The sequence below is a fragment of the Parambassis ranga genome, chromosome 16 (genome assembly GCF_900634625.1).
Source record: "Parambassis ranga chromosome 16, fParRan2.1, whole genome shotgun sequence".
In the NCBI taxonomy this organism is placed as follows: domain Eukaryota; kingdom Metazoa; phylum Chordata; class Actinopteri; family Ambassidae; genus Parambassis; species Parambassis ranga.
In genome coordinates, this window is record NC_041036.1 from 16,604,621 (window position 1) to 16,618,686 (window position 14,066).

At 38.9% G+C, this 14,066-nt stretch overlaps 1 protein-coding gene across 1 annotated transcript in view; it reads left to right on the forward strand.

The window, feature by feature from the left end:
* grik3 (glutamate ionotropic receptor kainate type subunit 3) overlaps positions 1-13,229 on the forward strand; it is a 73,939-nt gene extending 60,710 nt beyond the window's left edge. The window contains exons 12-16 of the mRNA XM_028424535.1: positions 2,469-2,587; positions 9,026-9,243; positions 11,520-11,745; positions 11,952-12,202; positions 12,904-13,229. Coding sequence (XP_028280336.1) covers positions 2,469-2,587; positions 9,026-9,243; positions 11,520-11,745; positions 11,952-12,202; positions 12,904-13,098 — 1,009 coding nt within the window. The 3' untranslated portion in view covers positions 13,099-13,229. The remainder of the gene's footprint in view (positions 1-2,468; positions 2,588-9,025; positions 9,244-11,519; positions 11,746-11,951; positions 12,203-12,903) is intronic.
* Positions 13,230-14,066: the final 837 nt, after the last annotated feature.

Consider the following 14,066-nt stretch of genomic DNA (forward strand, 5'->3'; position numbering starts at 1 on the left):
TTTCTGTTGGGTATTGATGAAGATGAGCACTTGTGCTAAGCTAAGTGGGAAATGATTTTTTTTCTCACAAAGAAAACCCACTCCAAAGAGTTCAGATGCCTCTACATGACCTCTACACATGCATGCAAACCAATCAACTAACACAAATATACACTGGTTCACATGCTCTGAATCATGTACAAACACTGTTTGTTAGTGTCATATTTTCAAATGGCAAATTCAATTTGAAAGTGAAAAACAGTAATGTCTGCCAACATTGGGACTCCTGTAAACAGTACAGAGCGTAGTGTATATGTTGCTGGAGTAAGAAAGAAATTTAGTATTTTGTTTGTGAAAGCAAACATGATGCTTCCACTTTATGTTATGTTTGGATGTCAAGCTGTTCCCAGATCTATGTGTGGGCTGTAAGCACACGCTCTGAAGCAAGCTTATGTCTCTGCTTGACAGCACAACCTTTTTTGGAAATTAGCAGTGAAAGCAGCAGTTTGAATCAGCACTGTTACATTGTGCAGAAACTGCACTCAAAATAATGGAAACGGAGACTTTCATCGTTTCTTCATTTGTGCCCTGTTTAAGTCCTGCTCGTGTGCGTAAAGTTTTTTTCCTGTTTTCCGTGCCTCTTCACCATCACACATTATATGATGGCATGCCCTTTAACTGAATGTTATAGTGAAATAAAATGAGACTGAATTCTTTGAAATGCTATGAAGTAGCGCTTTTGTGCAACAGCTGCCGAGGGCCTTGCTAATGTCTGCAGTTGTTATTAAGGGCAGATAAGTTGAGGGTCTTACAGGACTCGATACAGGAATGAGTGTATTTGACAGTCATCATTTTAATCCACAAGATACAACACTTAGGAAGGCCTGTGCCTTTTGTTGTTCATCAGTTCTGATGTCTGGTTAAGAAACATTTGAATGATGACTGGAAAAGGCTCACTGACTGTTTCATGATGAAGCATCAGCCCCATTCAGTGTCTGATTGAAGTAGAATGTTAGACATTGCTGCACCTTGTAATCAGATTAAAGTCTATCAATCTTTTGAACAATTCGAATTACAATATTACTTAATTATTTTCACTATAGACCTTTACAAAAAAGATCTTTTTTGTTTTTCCCCTTAAGTTAGTTTTTTTTTATCTCATTAGCACATTTTATCATAGCAGCAGCTATTGCCATATTGAAATTCTATGTGAAAAAAAAGAGGGAAATCATTTTTACATTGAATAAATACATTTTAAAAGGAAAAAGCGGTGACATTTAGCATGTTATATCTCAGGATTTGCCTTCTGCCACCTTCAGCAGATGTCAGATAAAATGGCAGAGATATTGAAGGATGGATGTTTTATGGTTTAATATGACTTTAAGCGGAGGCTTTATTCCTCGAGTTCTTAAACATGACATTTAATACCCTCAGAAAATGTATATTTCTCTGCCTCATTTGTCACCTTTATGTACAAAGCATGTTGAAAAAAAGTCAAAGGGATTTCCAAAGGTGAGGCTTTAACCAGCAGCGGGCGATTTAACAATGTCCTGATGTGACATTTGATAAAACGAGTTTTTACTCTTATACAGCTACAACATATAAATGATGGGGTTGTGGCAAAGCTTACAGTAGCCTATGTTTTCTGATATCTTTTAAGGAGCAGTGTGAATTGAGTCACTGTCTCATGCATGCATGCGTAGGTTTCCTTCCATAGACTCTCACATGGTTTCCTTTCAATAAAAGTTCAAATTATCCTACATCTCACAAAAAATCAAAGATTAGAGAATGTCCAAAAAATGTTTCTTCCCTGCTTCTCTCTTCCATTGATTATCAGCCTGCAGTTATCTGCTGTCCCTGTATATCAAGTAGTGCAGACGTGCTACACCTCCAGCAGCTATAATAGTAACATCCTGCTCACACACTTGTGTTTCACTAATATAAATAAATATATATTAATAAACATCAGACAAAGGGACAGTACTTTAATACTTTAGCTACATTTTCCTAAGAAAAATAACTATGTGCATGTACTTTAAAAGAGATTTTTTTTATGTAGGACGGCTGTAATGCAATTCCCTAGTCAGGCTCTGGCTAGGGAAGTGTGTACGATAAAAGGAGTTGCACACACATATTGAGACTAACTCAATATATGTAAATAGACAACTATTTGCTAACATGTAAACACTTTACAAGGTATTATTCTGTTTACTGCAGCTTGTTCTGCTGCTACAAGTGGCCTAAGAGACCATTAATGGTGCTTGCAGAGCTTCTGTCCGATTGCGTCATCACCATCAGTAGCGTTATTATTCCAAACAAACAAACAAACATCTTAGAATAGCTGAAGTGTACTGTATGACTTTTTGAAATCATCCATAGAAGAAAAACTGTTCAGGAAGGATAAGGAAAGTATCATTCTTACTTTTTTTTCCAGATCTCATAATCTGCACAGATTTAAAATATGCCTTCCAACTTCCTCTTGATCATAGGTTTAGCCCGTATGAGTGGTACGACGCCCATCCCTGTAACCCCGGATCAGATGTGGTGGAGAACAACTTCACCCTCCTCAACAGCTTCTGGTTCGGAGTCGGTTCTTTAATGCAACAAGGTATGGCATCGCATACACCCCCATTTCCTGTCAAAAACAATACCATCACCGCCTTTCCTCTTCACCGCTAGCTCCCACTTTCTGCCTCTTTAACCCTTTAACACCACCCTCAATAGTTGATGAAACGCCTGTCAAAGGCATACCCAAATTAAACTACAAGCTGTTTGTGACCCCTTAGGAGTATGTGCAAAAGCTTGGTCTCATTGTGAAGGTAACACTCTGAAATTTTTATTTTAGCTGTGTGATTTACTGCAATTGCAAATGGTTAACAGTGAGAGAAGTCTAAACACAGAGAAATAAAAAGATTTTGTAGCTCGCCTAAATTTTTTTTGTAAAAAAAGGCTGCTTGACAACTGGAGCATGGTGATGTTGATTAGATGACAATATAGTGACACAGGCTGAAGTCTTACCTATTCCCAGTTAAAAGTAGATAGTAATTGGACAAGAAATGACCATTTGGGACAGGTTTTTCTGTAGGTATTCCCAGGCGCTCTCCAAAAAGTGCCATTTGGAGTCTCCAAATGGACACTTTGGCACCAAAGTGCATAACTCTGGAATGCTTCAACATACAGACATCAATGAGAGCTCTAATGAAAGGTGCCACTTAGAGGAACCTCATTCCATATTCAGATTCACTATTAGTATGATTGAAATAATGTTAGTGAAGCAAAAACACATTGAATGCTCATTATTCTACTGAAACTGAAATTGTGCATCACAAGAAAAGACTCAGAACAAGAGATATGGTCAAAAACAACACCTTTATCTAAACAAATACCCAAACTACTTACAGCAAACTGTTTACATGTTTACAATTCCACAGGTTTCACAGCCACATGTTGTTCTCAGTATGCCACTGTTACAGTCACAGGCTGCTACAAAGCACAGCTAGAAAGCTTGATGGGTGTCTTACTGTCACCAGAGATGTAGACTGGCTTGTGATGTTGTACACTGGGAGTAGGAGGCTGCTCTGGCTCTGGTGCTTGGCTCCCACTCTGTATCTGAATCAGTTTGCCTAAAATGCAAAAAATAAGGTTTTCATTCACAGAACAACTGTATCTGCATTCATTGTTCACCTCACAAATCAATAGTAAAAGTGCACACCACACAGGTAAACAAAATAGAACAGTGTTTGCCTAAAATGCAAAAAATATATATAAAACAAAATAACTATAGATGTATGTATGGTTGTATGTATATATCAGATATTCATTCACAGAACAACTGTAGCTGTATTCATTGTTCACCTCACAAATCAGTCCTCCACAACTACTTTTGGAGGAATAGTAAAAGCACACACCTCCCCCACACAGGTAAACAGAACAAAGGACCCACACAGGTAAATGAAATAGAACACAGTGTTTGCCTAAAAATGCACAAAATATATATAAAACAAAATAACTATAGATGTATGTATGGTTGTATGTATATATCAGATATTCATTCACAGAACAACTGTAGCTGTATTCATTGTTCACCTCACAAATCAGTCCTCCACAACTACTTTTGGAGGAATAGTAAAAGCGCACACCTCCCCCACACAGGTAAACAAAACAAAGGACACAACACTGTATTCACTAATTCTTTGAAACGTCTACATTCTATTTATAAAACTGCAACATGTATAAAAGTTACACTTACTTGTCATGGACAATATCTTCTCCTTCAATGAACATGTCCTCCTCCACCGAGTCAACAGACGACACATAACTTTGCGCATCCGACACATCCTCGTCAGAAAAGTCGCTTTCCCGTCTCGTACACTCTTCAATAACTTCTTCAACAGTGTAATTCTTCTTTTCCATGCGTTTCGCCATCTCTCTGGTCACTGGAAATACCACTGGAATGGAGATATACGCTCACTCTCACTATTACGCATTTACGCATGGACAGCCGGCATCCATTGTTCATGTTTACGCTTAGGCCTGTAGCCCACCCTCCTTCCACAACCCCTTCATGTGGGACATCCCCGTGACGGAAATCTTATTGGCTATACGTCCATTGCATCAGATTCAGCGTCAAATATAATGGGCTGAAAATACAAGCGTAAGAGTGGGGGGAGGTGCTTCGCTCGATATAGTCGCTCATTGGATTCTTTTGGCTAGGGACAGGCCCTCGATCCTTTTGTATGGTCAAACGAGCTGTCAATCAATAGAGTAGGGAAGTGGCTTTCCAACGAGGTGTAGGTTGTCAACAAAGAGCACAAAATGGCTGCGCCCAGACGGAGATATTGCAGTGAAAACATGAACCGTCCCGTCCTCGGGCCGCGTGTACTTAAAAGGTTAACTGACAAGCTCCATGATTTTCATTCCGTGACTGTTTCATAAGACATTTACCTGTCAAGAACAACTGCAGAGCTCTGCCTTACATGACAAAGGAAGGCTGTTGTCACCTACCTGCTGTTTAAAAAGGGTAGAATAGATGCCAGGCACTTGTCAGAGATTGGCGGGTAAGGATGGAAAACATTGTTGCATTTATTTCCCCGTTACACAGTTGCTGGCCCTACTCTAGAGCTTTCTGTGTGTGTGTTGAGACTGAAAAGGGTAAGCTGAAGAACATGTCTGACAAATGCCAGCTGTCAACCATGTTAGACTTGGATGGTGTGACGTTTTCAGCACTGCGTGATTTGCTCAGACTCAGTGTAGGGATCCATATGTCGCACTAGCAACTGTCCAACAAGTAGGTAACTCCCACCAACTAATCTCACTGTGATCCTGTATAATTTGGAAACCAGGTGTCATGTGTTTTTTTTTGTTCTGTCAGGATTTGTACTGCCGATGTAATTTCACTGAAAAACCAACGGGATGTAAATACAATTTTACCTGCCAGGCGTCCCTTACAGGGATAGATAAGCAAATAGCATAATGAAGTCACCTGTGGAGAAAAAGACCCAAGTAACAAAATGTTTAACCTCAGTGTAACAGGACAAATCAAGGAGGCTTAGTGAGACTCTGCAGTGGATCTTTGCCCGTAAGGATAGCAAACACATTCAGCAATTCATTAAGCACAGAAACTCGGCAGCACTCTTGTGAAACTGCAGAGCAGCTCTGCCAATTTGCTGGTGCAGGCAGGGAGTGTAGCACCAGTGTGCTGGAAGGGAGCGGAGAGGAGAGAGCGAATCAAAACAAAATGAGCTAGTTAGGGGACTTTATTATTAAACTAAACAGGGGAGAATTTTTCATTGTAATTCATACAGTGTTGTCTGTAAATGCCTGCGCTTCAGTGTTTTCCTTATTTACAGTAGCTGCTTGCTGCAAATCAGATTTTATTCACAGGTTTTTCCACACTGGGATATCACATTGTGTTTGTATGTGTTCTGTGTGTTCTCTAGCAGATTCATCTGTATTGTGAATATAAACATTTCTTGTGTAACTGATTCTATATTATTTTGAAATTGTCAAAAATAGCACGACATTGAATGTACAGTAATGTATCTGACAGGCTGGTTCTGGCTTTTCCATGACACCCGTAGCTGCTACAGCACCTTGTAACACATGCTGCACGGTGGTATCTGCAGCGAGGTGTATTTTGTCTGTGTCACATAAGCAGACATGCCTTGCTTGTCTGCCAAACACAGTGACAGCAGCCGAGACGGAAGCCATTTCCTTGACATGTTTAAAATGCAAATGGACGTGTTTGAGGAGATCCAAAAAAATGAAAAAAAAAAAAAAAAAAAATCCACCAGCTTGTCTGTGGGAGGGAGGTGTCATAGACAACACAAAGAACATAAAATATGAGGAGGTGCAAAAGCAAACACTTTGTGTACTTCAGATGCATTCCTGGGGGTCTCAGTAGGGTTTTTGCTCACAACAAACATATGTCTGATCATTTCCCGTAAATTGGTTTCCCCATAAAAAGTCATTTTTGAAAGTATGTTTGATTTGAGTTGACTTGTTCTTTCAGTCTGAAAGTTTGGTTTGAATTAAAACAAATTTCGGCTTCAGCATCTTTAATACACCATCACCAGAATCCACTAAAATATTGCATCCTTTATTATGTTTTGGTTTTTTAATGCATAAACTAAACTGAGGTTATGACTTTGTCATACCAAGACTTATTTGCAGTGGACTCATAATTTCCCTTTTACAAATGTATGCATCTTAAAGCAATTAACAACAAGTAAAAGCCTCAAGCTGTAAAAGAGTGTCTTTGTGTGATAACCACACACCAGTGAAAGCTAAGTGTAGATAATCATTCTCATGGGAAAGCCTGGGTCTCTAATACTGAGGTGAGGCATTGCTTGTGGGGAGGAAGACTCCAGAAATCCAGGGCATCGTATTTAGTACAATGCACAACTGATTTCACAGAAGAAAGCTCCTTTTTTTTTGTTCCCTAAGGATGAAGATTCAAAAGGCATCATTAGATGCAAATCAGTGTGCTCATTTATTCAAAAGAGAACAACAGCATCAGAGACACTCCTTTATGATCCCATCTTAAGAAAAGCATGCAGCAAGCACTTTACACACAGTGTAAACGTTATTATAGTGGCCTGTTGTTGCAACTGGCATACAATTTAATCATTTACTACTGATACAATTTAACATTATGTTTAAAGTACTGGCCAGTTCCCTGGTTAACTGAGAATATTTATGCATTATAGAGAAACATCAAACAGAAAAGAGAAAGCCTCCAAACTCCACCTTGATTTATAAATCATAGCACTGCACAAGAATCCCACAGTAGTTAGAATGCAACAGAGCATTTTTTACAGTTTCAGATCAAATAAAGTATATATCATATTGCTAAGAGATAAGCTGTCTGCTTCTAAGCCATCATATTGTTTATAGATCAATAATGTTAACATAGGCAACACATATTAATGCACTACAATCATTTCACATATATGTCCATTGAATTATAGAGAACTACCTCACAACATTACACTGACCTAAAGTGTTTTACACACTGGACAAGAATCCACTAAGACCCACTAATACCTGATAGCAGTCATGTGACTTCATCAGCTCCAAGTCCCAGGTGGACACACTCACTTTTGCCCTGTTTCTGGTCTGTCATTGTAGATAATTTCTGAAAATCTTTTTACTCTCAGCCACAAATTTCATCTGTCCCAGTTAAAGCAAAGCTTGTTTAGAAATGTAACAATATTCACACAGTCCCTGGCTTCCGTGCTGTGTCTACTTTTACAAAGTCTGCATACAGCAATTATATCATATCTTCTAATCTCCTGAGTTTTATAGCCAGAAACCTCCTGAGCCTGGTCACAAAATTACAAACACAGTATTGTTTTACTTAAATACTATGTTATATGTCAAATGCTATGTGCTGAGTGCAACGATGCAGCAGCCAGCGTCAGCTATGTAATGTTTTGCTTATAGTCTTCCCTGAAAGAACATTTAGATTTCCTTGGTTTACAAGAGATGAGTCTTTCTGCAAATAACTGCACTGGTATATTGACAGTATTTTATTTCCCTGGCACTGTATGACTGATCTGCTTTTTGTATTTATTAGAGTATTCTGATGCAGCGCCATATACAGTTCCCTGCTGACAACAAGCACTTTATAGTGTGGGATTCAATTGAGTTACCCGTTGCTTCACTTCATTTTTAGTGCAACCAGAGAATGCATCTGGATCTTCCCTGTCTGAAGTCAGAGTGAATTAAGGGATGCTACAATCTTCCCTTGTTTGTAACCATGTAGAGTCGTTGTCAAACCACAAAGGACAAATCCAATCAAATTTGGTAGAAGAGGTTAAAGAGCTGACCACTCTGCCCCCCTCCTGTGGGCTTGTTACTCTTCAGAATTGCCCTCATAAATCTTCTCAGTAAAATAACAGAGTTCACAAAGCACAAGGGTATTTTAAAGGTTGTCAGAGATGAGATATAAAGTAACTTTAACACCAGTCAGTGAGCCATTGTAAACACTGTATTGCTCAGCAGAGGAGCACTCAAAGTCAAGGATGATTCTCTGTATGTGGACTGTCAGTCTACTTAAGTATCATATCTAGATTTTTTCATGTTTTACAGTTTTTACACACATTGTGATAATTTGTATAGAAAATACTATTATATTGTATACTATGTGGAGACTAGTTGAGCTATGAAATGACCTGAAAAAGTATTGATTACAATAAGGCTGTTGAGTATGAATTACCCATTGGATATTGCTGAACTACTGTATGCTGAGTTTCATGATGCAGTTGCAATTCTGTTATTTAACTGCGTATCAGCTGAAAAATAATGTTTTACTGGTCGGATGTGCCATTTATGAATTCTTAGCGTACAGCTTGGCTAACCTGCCAAGCTGGCTTCAGTTTCTGTTTCCTCACTGACTGTACCTTGATCAACACCAGTGGAACTGCCAAAAACATTTGCAGGCTAATTAACAAAAATGCGAGCCATCATGTTCCTTCATTCTTTTAATCTGTTTACAGTACTGGCATTTTATCTGGTTAACTGCTTTATTCTGCCTCATTCTCAGGTTCTGAATTGATGCCCAAAGCTCTATCGACGAGGATCATAGGCGGAATCTGGTGGTTCTTCACACTCATCATCATATCGTCTTATACAGCTAATTTAGCAGCATTTCTCACTGTGGAGAGAATGGATTCACCTGTGGATTCAGCAGATGACATTGCCAAACAGACCAAGATTGAGTATGGTGTTGTCAAAGATGGTGCAACTATGACTTTCTTCAAGGTAAAGTACACACAAAACTGTAAAAAGCTATTAAGCAGTTCACCCCTTCCTCCCTTCTTTTTAGTGAGAACCAGAGCACTCTAAGTACAAACACACACTGTACAGTATTAACACATGGTTGTAAAATTAAAACGTATATATATATATATATATATATATATATATATATATATATATATATATATATATATATATATATATAGAAATAAAAATGTTAATTCCCACAGCAAAGGCAAATTCTTCAGCTTCTCCACATCTCCACACTGTTTGATGTGTTCCTGATGATTTTTTTATTCTGAAGTTTCAGCCTTTGCCTGCGGGGCCTTTGACTTTATTTTATTATTTTGAGCATTCCTTCAGCTACTGCTGCTGCGGTGCTGAATAACACATGTAACAGAGTTATAGTTTCTCAGAGTAAGAAAATGAAAACACTGCACATTTCTACTGAAGAGAGTCCATAAGTATATAACATTCGATAACAAAAAAACAGTGGCATTCGTCTGCTTTTCTTTTTTTTTTTAAATGATCCTGATGGTTGTAGCTGAGCTTGTGAATACTGCAGGATACATTGTTGAGACTGCTGGTGTGTATACTCGCTGCTACTGCCCTGATTGTGCATAATGTGATATAAAGTGATATCTTGGAATAGCACCTGATGATAAATGCATCTTTTCAAAGGAAGTGAAATTATCTTCTTCTGTGAAAGAATATTATTTCAGATAATTCTCAGCACTTTGATAAATCATAGTTGTGATCACCGCATCATACATGGAAGGAGACACAGGTGTCTAATTACCCAAGGCTAAAGTGCCCTCTGCTCCTTACAGAAAGGCTTAATGATGTTAACTCAATGAGGCAGAGAAGCATGATAAATACTGGAGAGGCCAGGGAGTACAGAATGGCTTTGCAGATGCACACAACTGGATGCATTGAGTTCTGAACTTCTGAACTGTCTGTGGTTTTGTGCGTCAATATAGTCCAAGTGAGTTGCAGCTTTAGAGGTAAAATTTCGTCATTCAGACAGGCTAATTAACATGCTCTAGTTAATAGCTTTTTAAAAAATGGCTATATGTTACCCACCTAGGAGACAGTACGGGTAGAGAGAGAGAATGCTTTGATACATTGATGACGGTATTTAAAAGTTGCTAACAAACTGCACCATAGTCTCATGATCCTTCTGCAGCACCCTATGGTATTTTATATCATTAGCGTAGCTTGCATTTTTTCATATTACAATATCCCTACAGCCCACCACCACTTGCACCTACAAGGCTCAATGAGATGATCTTAATACCATAAAAGCTGATAGTGAAGGTTGTATTATCATTATGTTGAAACAACACATAATCTGCAGTGTGTAGCTGCAACCACATGACAAGAAACCCTTTGCACCATTTTTAATCAAGAACATTCAGGTATGCAGCTGAGCAACTGCTTGTAGGAACATAGCTTTCAGTTGCTACATCTACCACCACCTAATGTTAATAGGCTAAAAGCAAGTTTGTGTGCCATTTTGCACTCTACACAGATAGATGGGTCCTATAGAGATGCATTTTTAAAGTACACAAAATAGCATCCACAGTGCTAAGCTCCTATATGGTCAACGGCAACTTTTGCCAATTATAAATTGGCACTTTTAAGTTATAATATCACATTAAAATGTTTCTCGTTTTAAACAGTTGGGACTGTGCATCAACTGGAGTTAGCAATAATAGGGTCTTCTTATAATAGCGTCTTTCACAATTTGAAATGGCTTATAGTCTTTAGACAGTAATTATCTAGGATTAGACATGGCATAAACGTGACCTCAGAGAAAATTGCACGAAATACCACATAGCCTGATGCAAGACTAATGGCAAGGCATTCTATTATTGCTGCTTCAGTAGCACTTATGAGAATAGATGTGTGCAAAGCTTCAATTTACTGTCTCCTAATCTTGTGACAATGGAGATCTGTAGGAGTAATCATTGAAATCTATCGGTCACTAGCTGAAACCATTTTCTTAAATGTTATAAATGAGCAAATGCTATGTGTTTCTTAAGGATTTTAAAAAACCACATAGGTTATTCAGCCCTTCTTCAGGCTTACTATGACAGATCCAATGACTAGCAGTAGTACCAGTTTTATCAAGTTATTGTGTTTGAAGTGCTACCCTTTCTTATGTTGTAAAATCAATGTGTATTTTTCAAATACCTTTCCTCCCCTGCAGTAAGGGACATTGTTCAAATGAGGTTTTGAAGTCATTTTTTTTAAATAAACCACCTCTTTCCTTACAGAAATCTCGAGTTTCTACTTTTGAGAAAATGTGGGCCTTTATGAGCAGCAGGCCAAGAACATCACTGGTGAAGTCTATTGAGGATGGGATTCAGAGGGTGCTGAAGTCAGACTTCGCCCTCATTACAGAGTCCACCAGTATCGATTACATCGTTAGGAGGAACTGTAACCTGACACAGGTGGGAGGGCTCCTCGACAGTAAAGGCTACGGCATCGGCACTCCCCTCGGTAAGAGTAGTCTTTTAATAAAAAAAAAAATCAAGGCCTTTTCATGCATTGTTTTTGGAAAGATGAGAGGTTGCTTTTGAGATGCAGCAGCATAAAACTTTTAGCTATCAGTCAGCCTGTACGGTAGAGCATGTTTATGAACCTTATCATTACAGAGTCCAGCTGGCAGTTCTTCCAAAGTAAAATAGGCCTTATGTTGCTTCCAGGCTCCCCGTACAGGGACAAAATCTCCATAGCAATCCTAAGCATCATGGAGGATGGGCGCCTACACATGCTGAAGGAGAAGTGGTGGAGTGGAAGCAGCTGCTTGGATGGAGAGCGTCGTGAGACAGGCCCCATGGGTATCCAGAACCTGGGTGGTATATTCATTGTGCTGGCATCTGGCCTAGTGCTGTCTGTTTTTGTGGCAATTGCTGAATTCATCTACAAGCTGAGGAAGACTGCGGAACGTGAGCAGGTATGTGTCCCAATGAAGTGTGTTTTATTTTGAGATTTGCTCTGTGGTTTAGATTAATCTGAAGGTAATTTAATTAGACTCTAGCATTTTAGTTTATTTCAGCCCGATTTTAGCACAGAAGTTGGTAATCATACCTATTTTATTATACTTATTCCGCATAGCCTCTAAACCAAAGCTGTGCTCTATTCATGGCTTTTAGTTCAAACATGTAATAAAAGGATTTGCATGCCTTTGGCTAATCCCCAGGAGTACTTGGCTATACACCACAACATTTACTTATTTTAACAGGCATAATTGCAAATTGGAGCATAGAGAATTAATCCATTATTAGTCATTGGACATGTCGGAATTGCATGAACCCTTTACTGTTGAAAATCACTAATTTGAGTCATGCTAAGTGAGTAGTTGCATGCATGCCTGTGCACCGTACTAGTTCAGTCTTTCTGACACAGCAGCAGTAATAAACCGTATGCAGGCTACATGTGGTGGTGCAGTCTGACATTGCTGACAGCCATTGCAGATGCAAGTGCACACACACACACTAACATTAACGCAACATGAATGTTCTAATCCGTTTTGTGCTCTTTAGACTGTCGACACTCTCTGCTGTCAGAACAATTTAAAGCTAAGGCATTTACCCCCCATCCCTTTCCCCTCTTCTCCTTCTTGCTCCCCTCTCCGCATCCTCCCTTTTTGCCCAGAGGTCGTTGTGCAGTGCCATGGTGGACGAGATCAGACTGTCGTTCACCTGCGAGAGACGGGTGAAACACAAGGCTCAGCCTCCAGTCATGGTGAAGACGGATGCAGTGATCAACATGCACACCTACAACGACCGACGACTCCCAGGAAAGGACAACATGAGCTGCAGCACTGGGATGACCCCCGTGTTCCCGTGACAATGTGTTCCCCAGCAGGCAAGAGCCTCCTGACCAACGTGTCAGGGGCATTGCCAGAGACAAGAGACAATGGCATAGACGGGATCACCAGATACACCATTAACCACAGTGATATGGGGACACTAACAAAACATGGGCAACTCAAAATGGCCGCATCAGCCACACAGGTATGACAATATTCACCACTGTAATCCAAATTACAAGAGTTTAATGAAATATCTTGGGTGGTTCTGAGAATGGAAACAGTAAACCCAAATAATCAGTCTGATGTCTGATGTTTACGTGCGCAACAAAAAAACATAAGAAAATAAACAACGTTCAAGGAACCCTCAATCAATGAAGAGACTGGACAATAAGGCCTAAAGGAAGAAGAAAGACTTTGTGGAGAAAGGCAATAAATTACAGATCAATACAAAGTGGAAGAGCCGTTTTCATTGATAATCAGTTTTGCCACACATGAATATGATTATATTGAATTATTACCTTTATCCTGTTGATTTACACACTCCTGAATGGTCCCTGACAGCAGAAAATTATGTTACCTCAAACTAGTTGTCTAGGTGGTTGTCTCTGAGCTGTAAGGATACTTAAACTATTTGTAGTATTGTAACTGATGGAAACCTATAGCAAAGGGGGATGTTTCATGTAGTTGTAACATGCATTAAACTACATTATTAAACCTACAATCATGATGCAAAGTGGCATAAAAATACATACACAGTAAAAACAGGTTTCTACAGTGGACTATTGGCTCATGGAATTATAAATATTTGAGCAGAAGTAGATTTAATGTCATATTATTTTATTCATGATTAAATATTAGTCAGTTAAAATATTGATTGCCAAAGATTTGATCATTCAACTATTAAAGCAGTACGGAGCAGAGCTATTACCTTTTTTATTTGTCTTCAATGCAAAGCAAATTGGAGTTCATTTAAATCTATAAAGGGATCTTGTATCCCAAATAA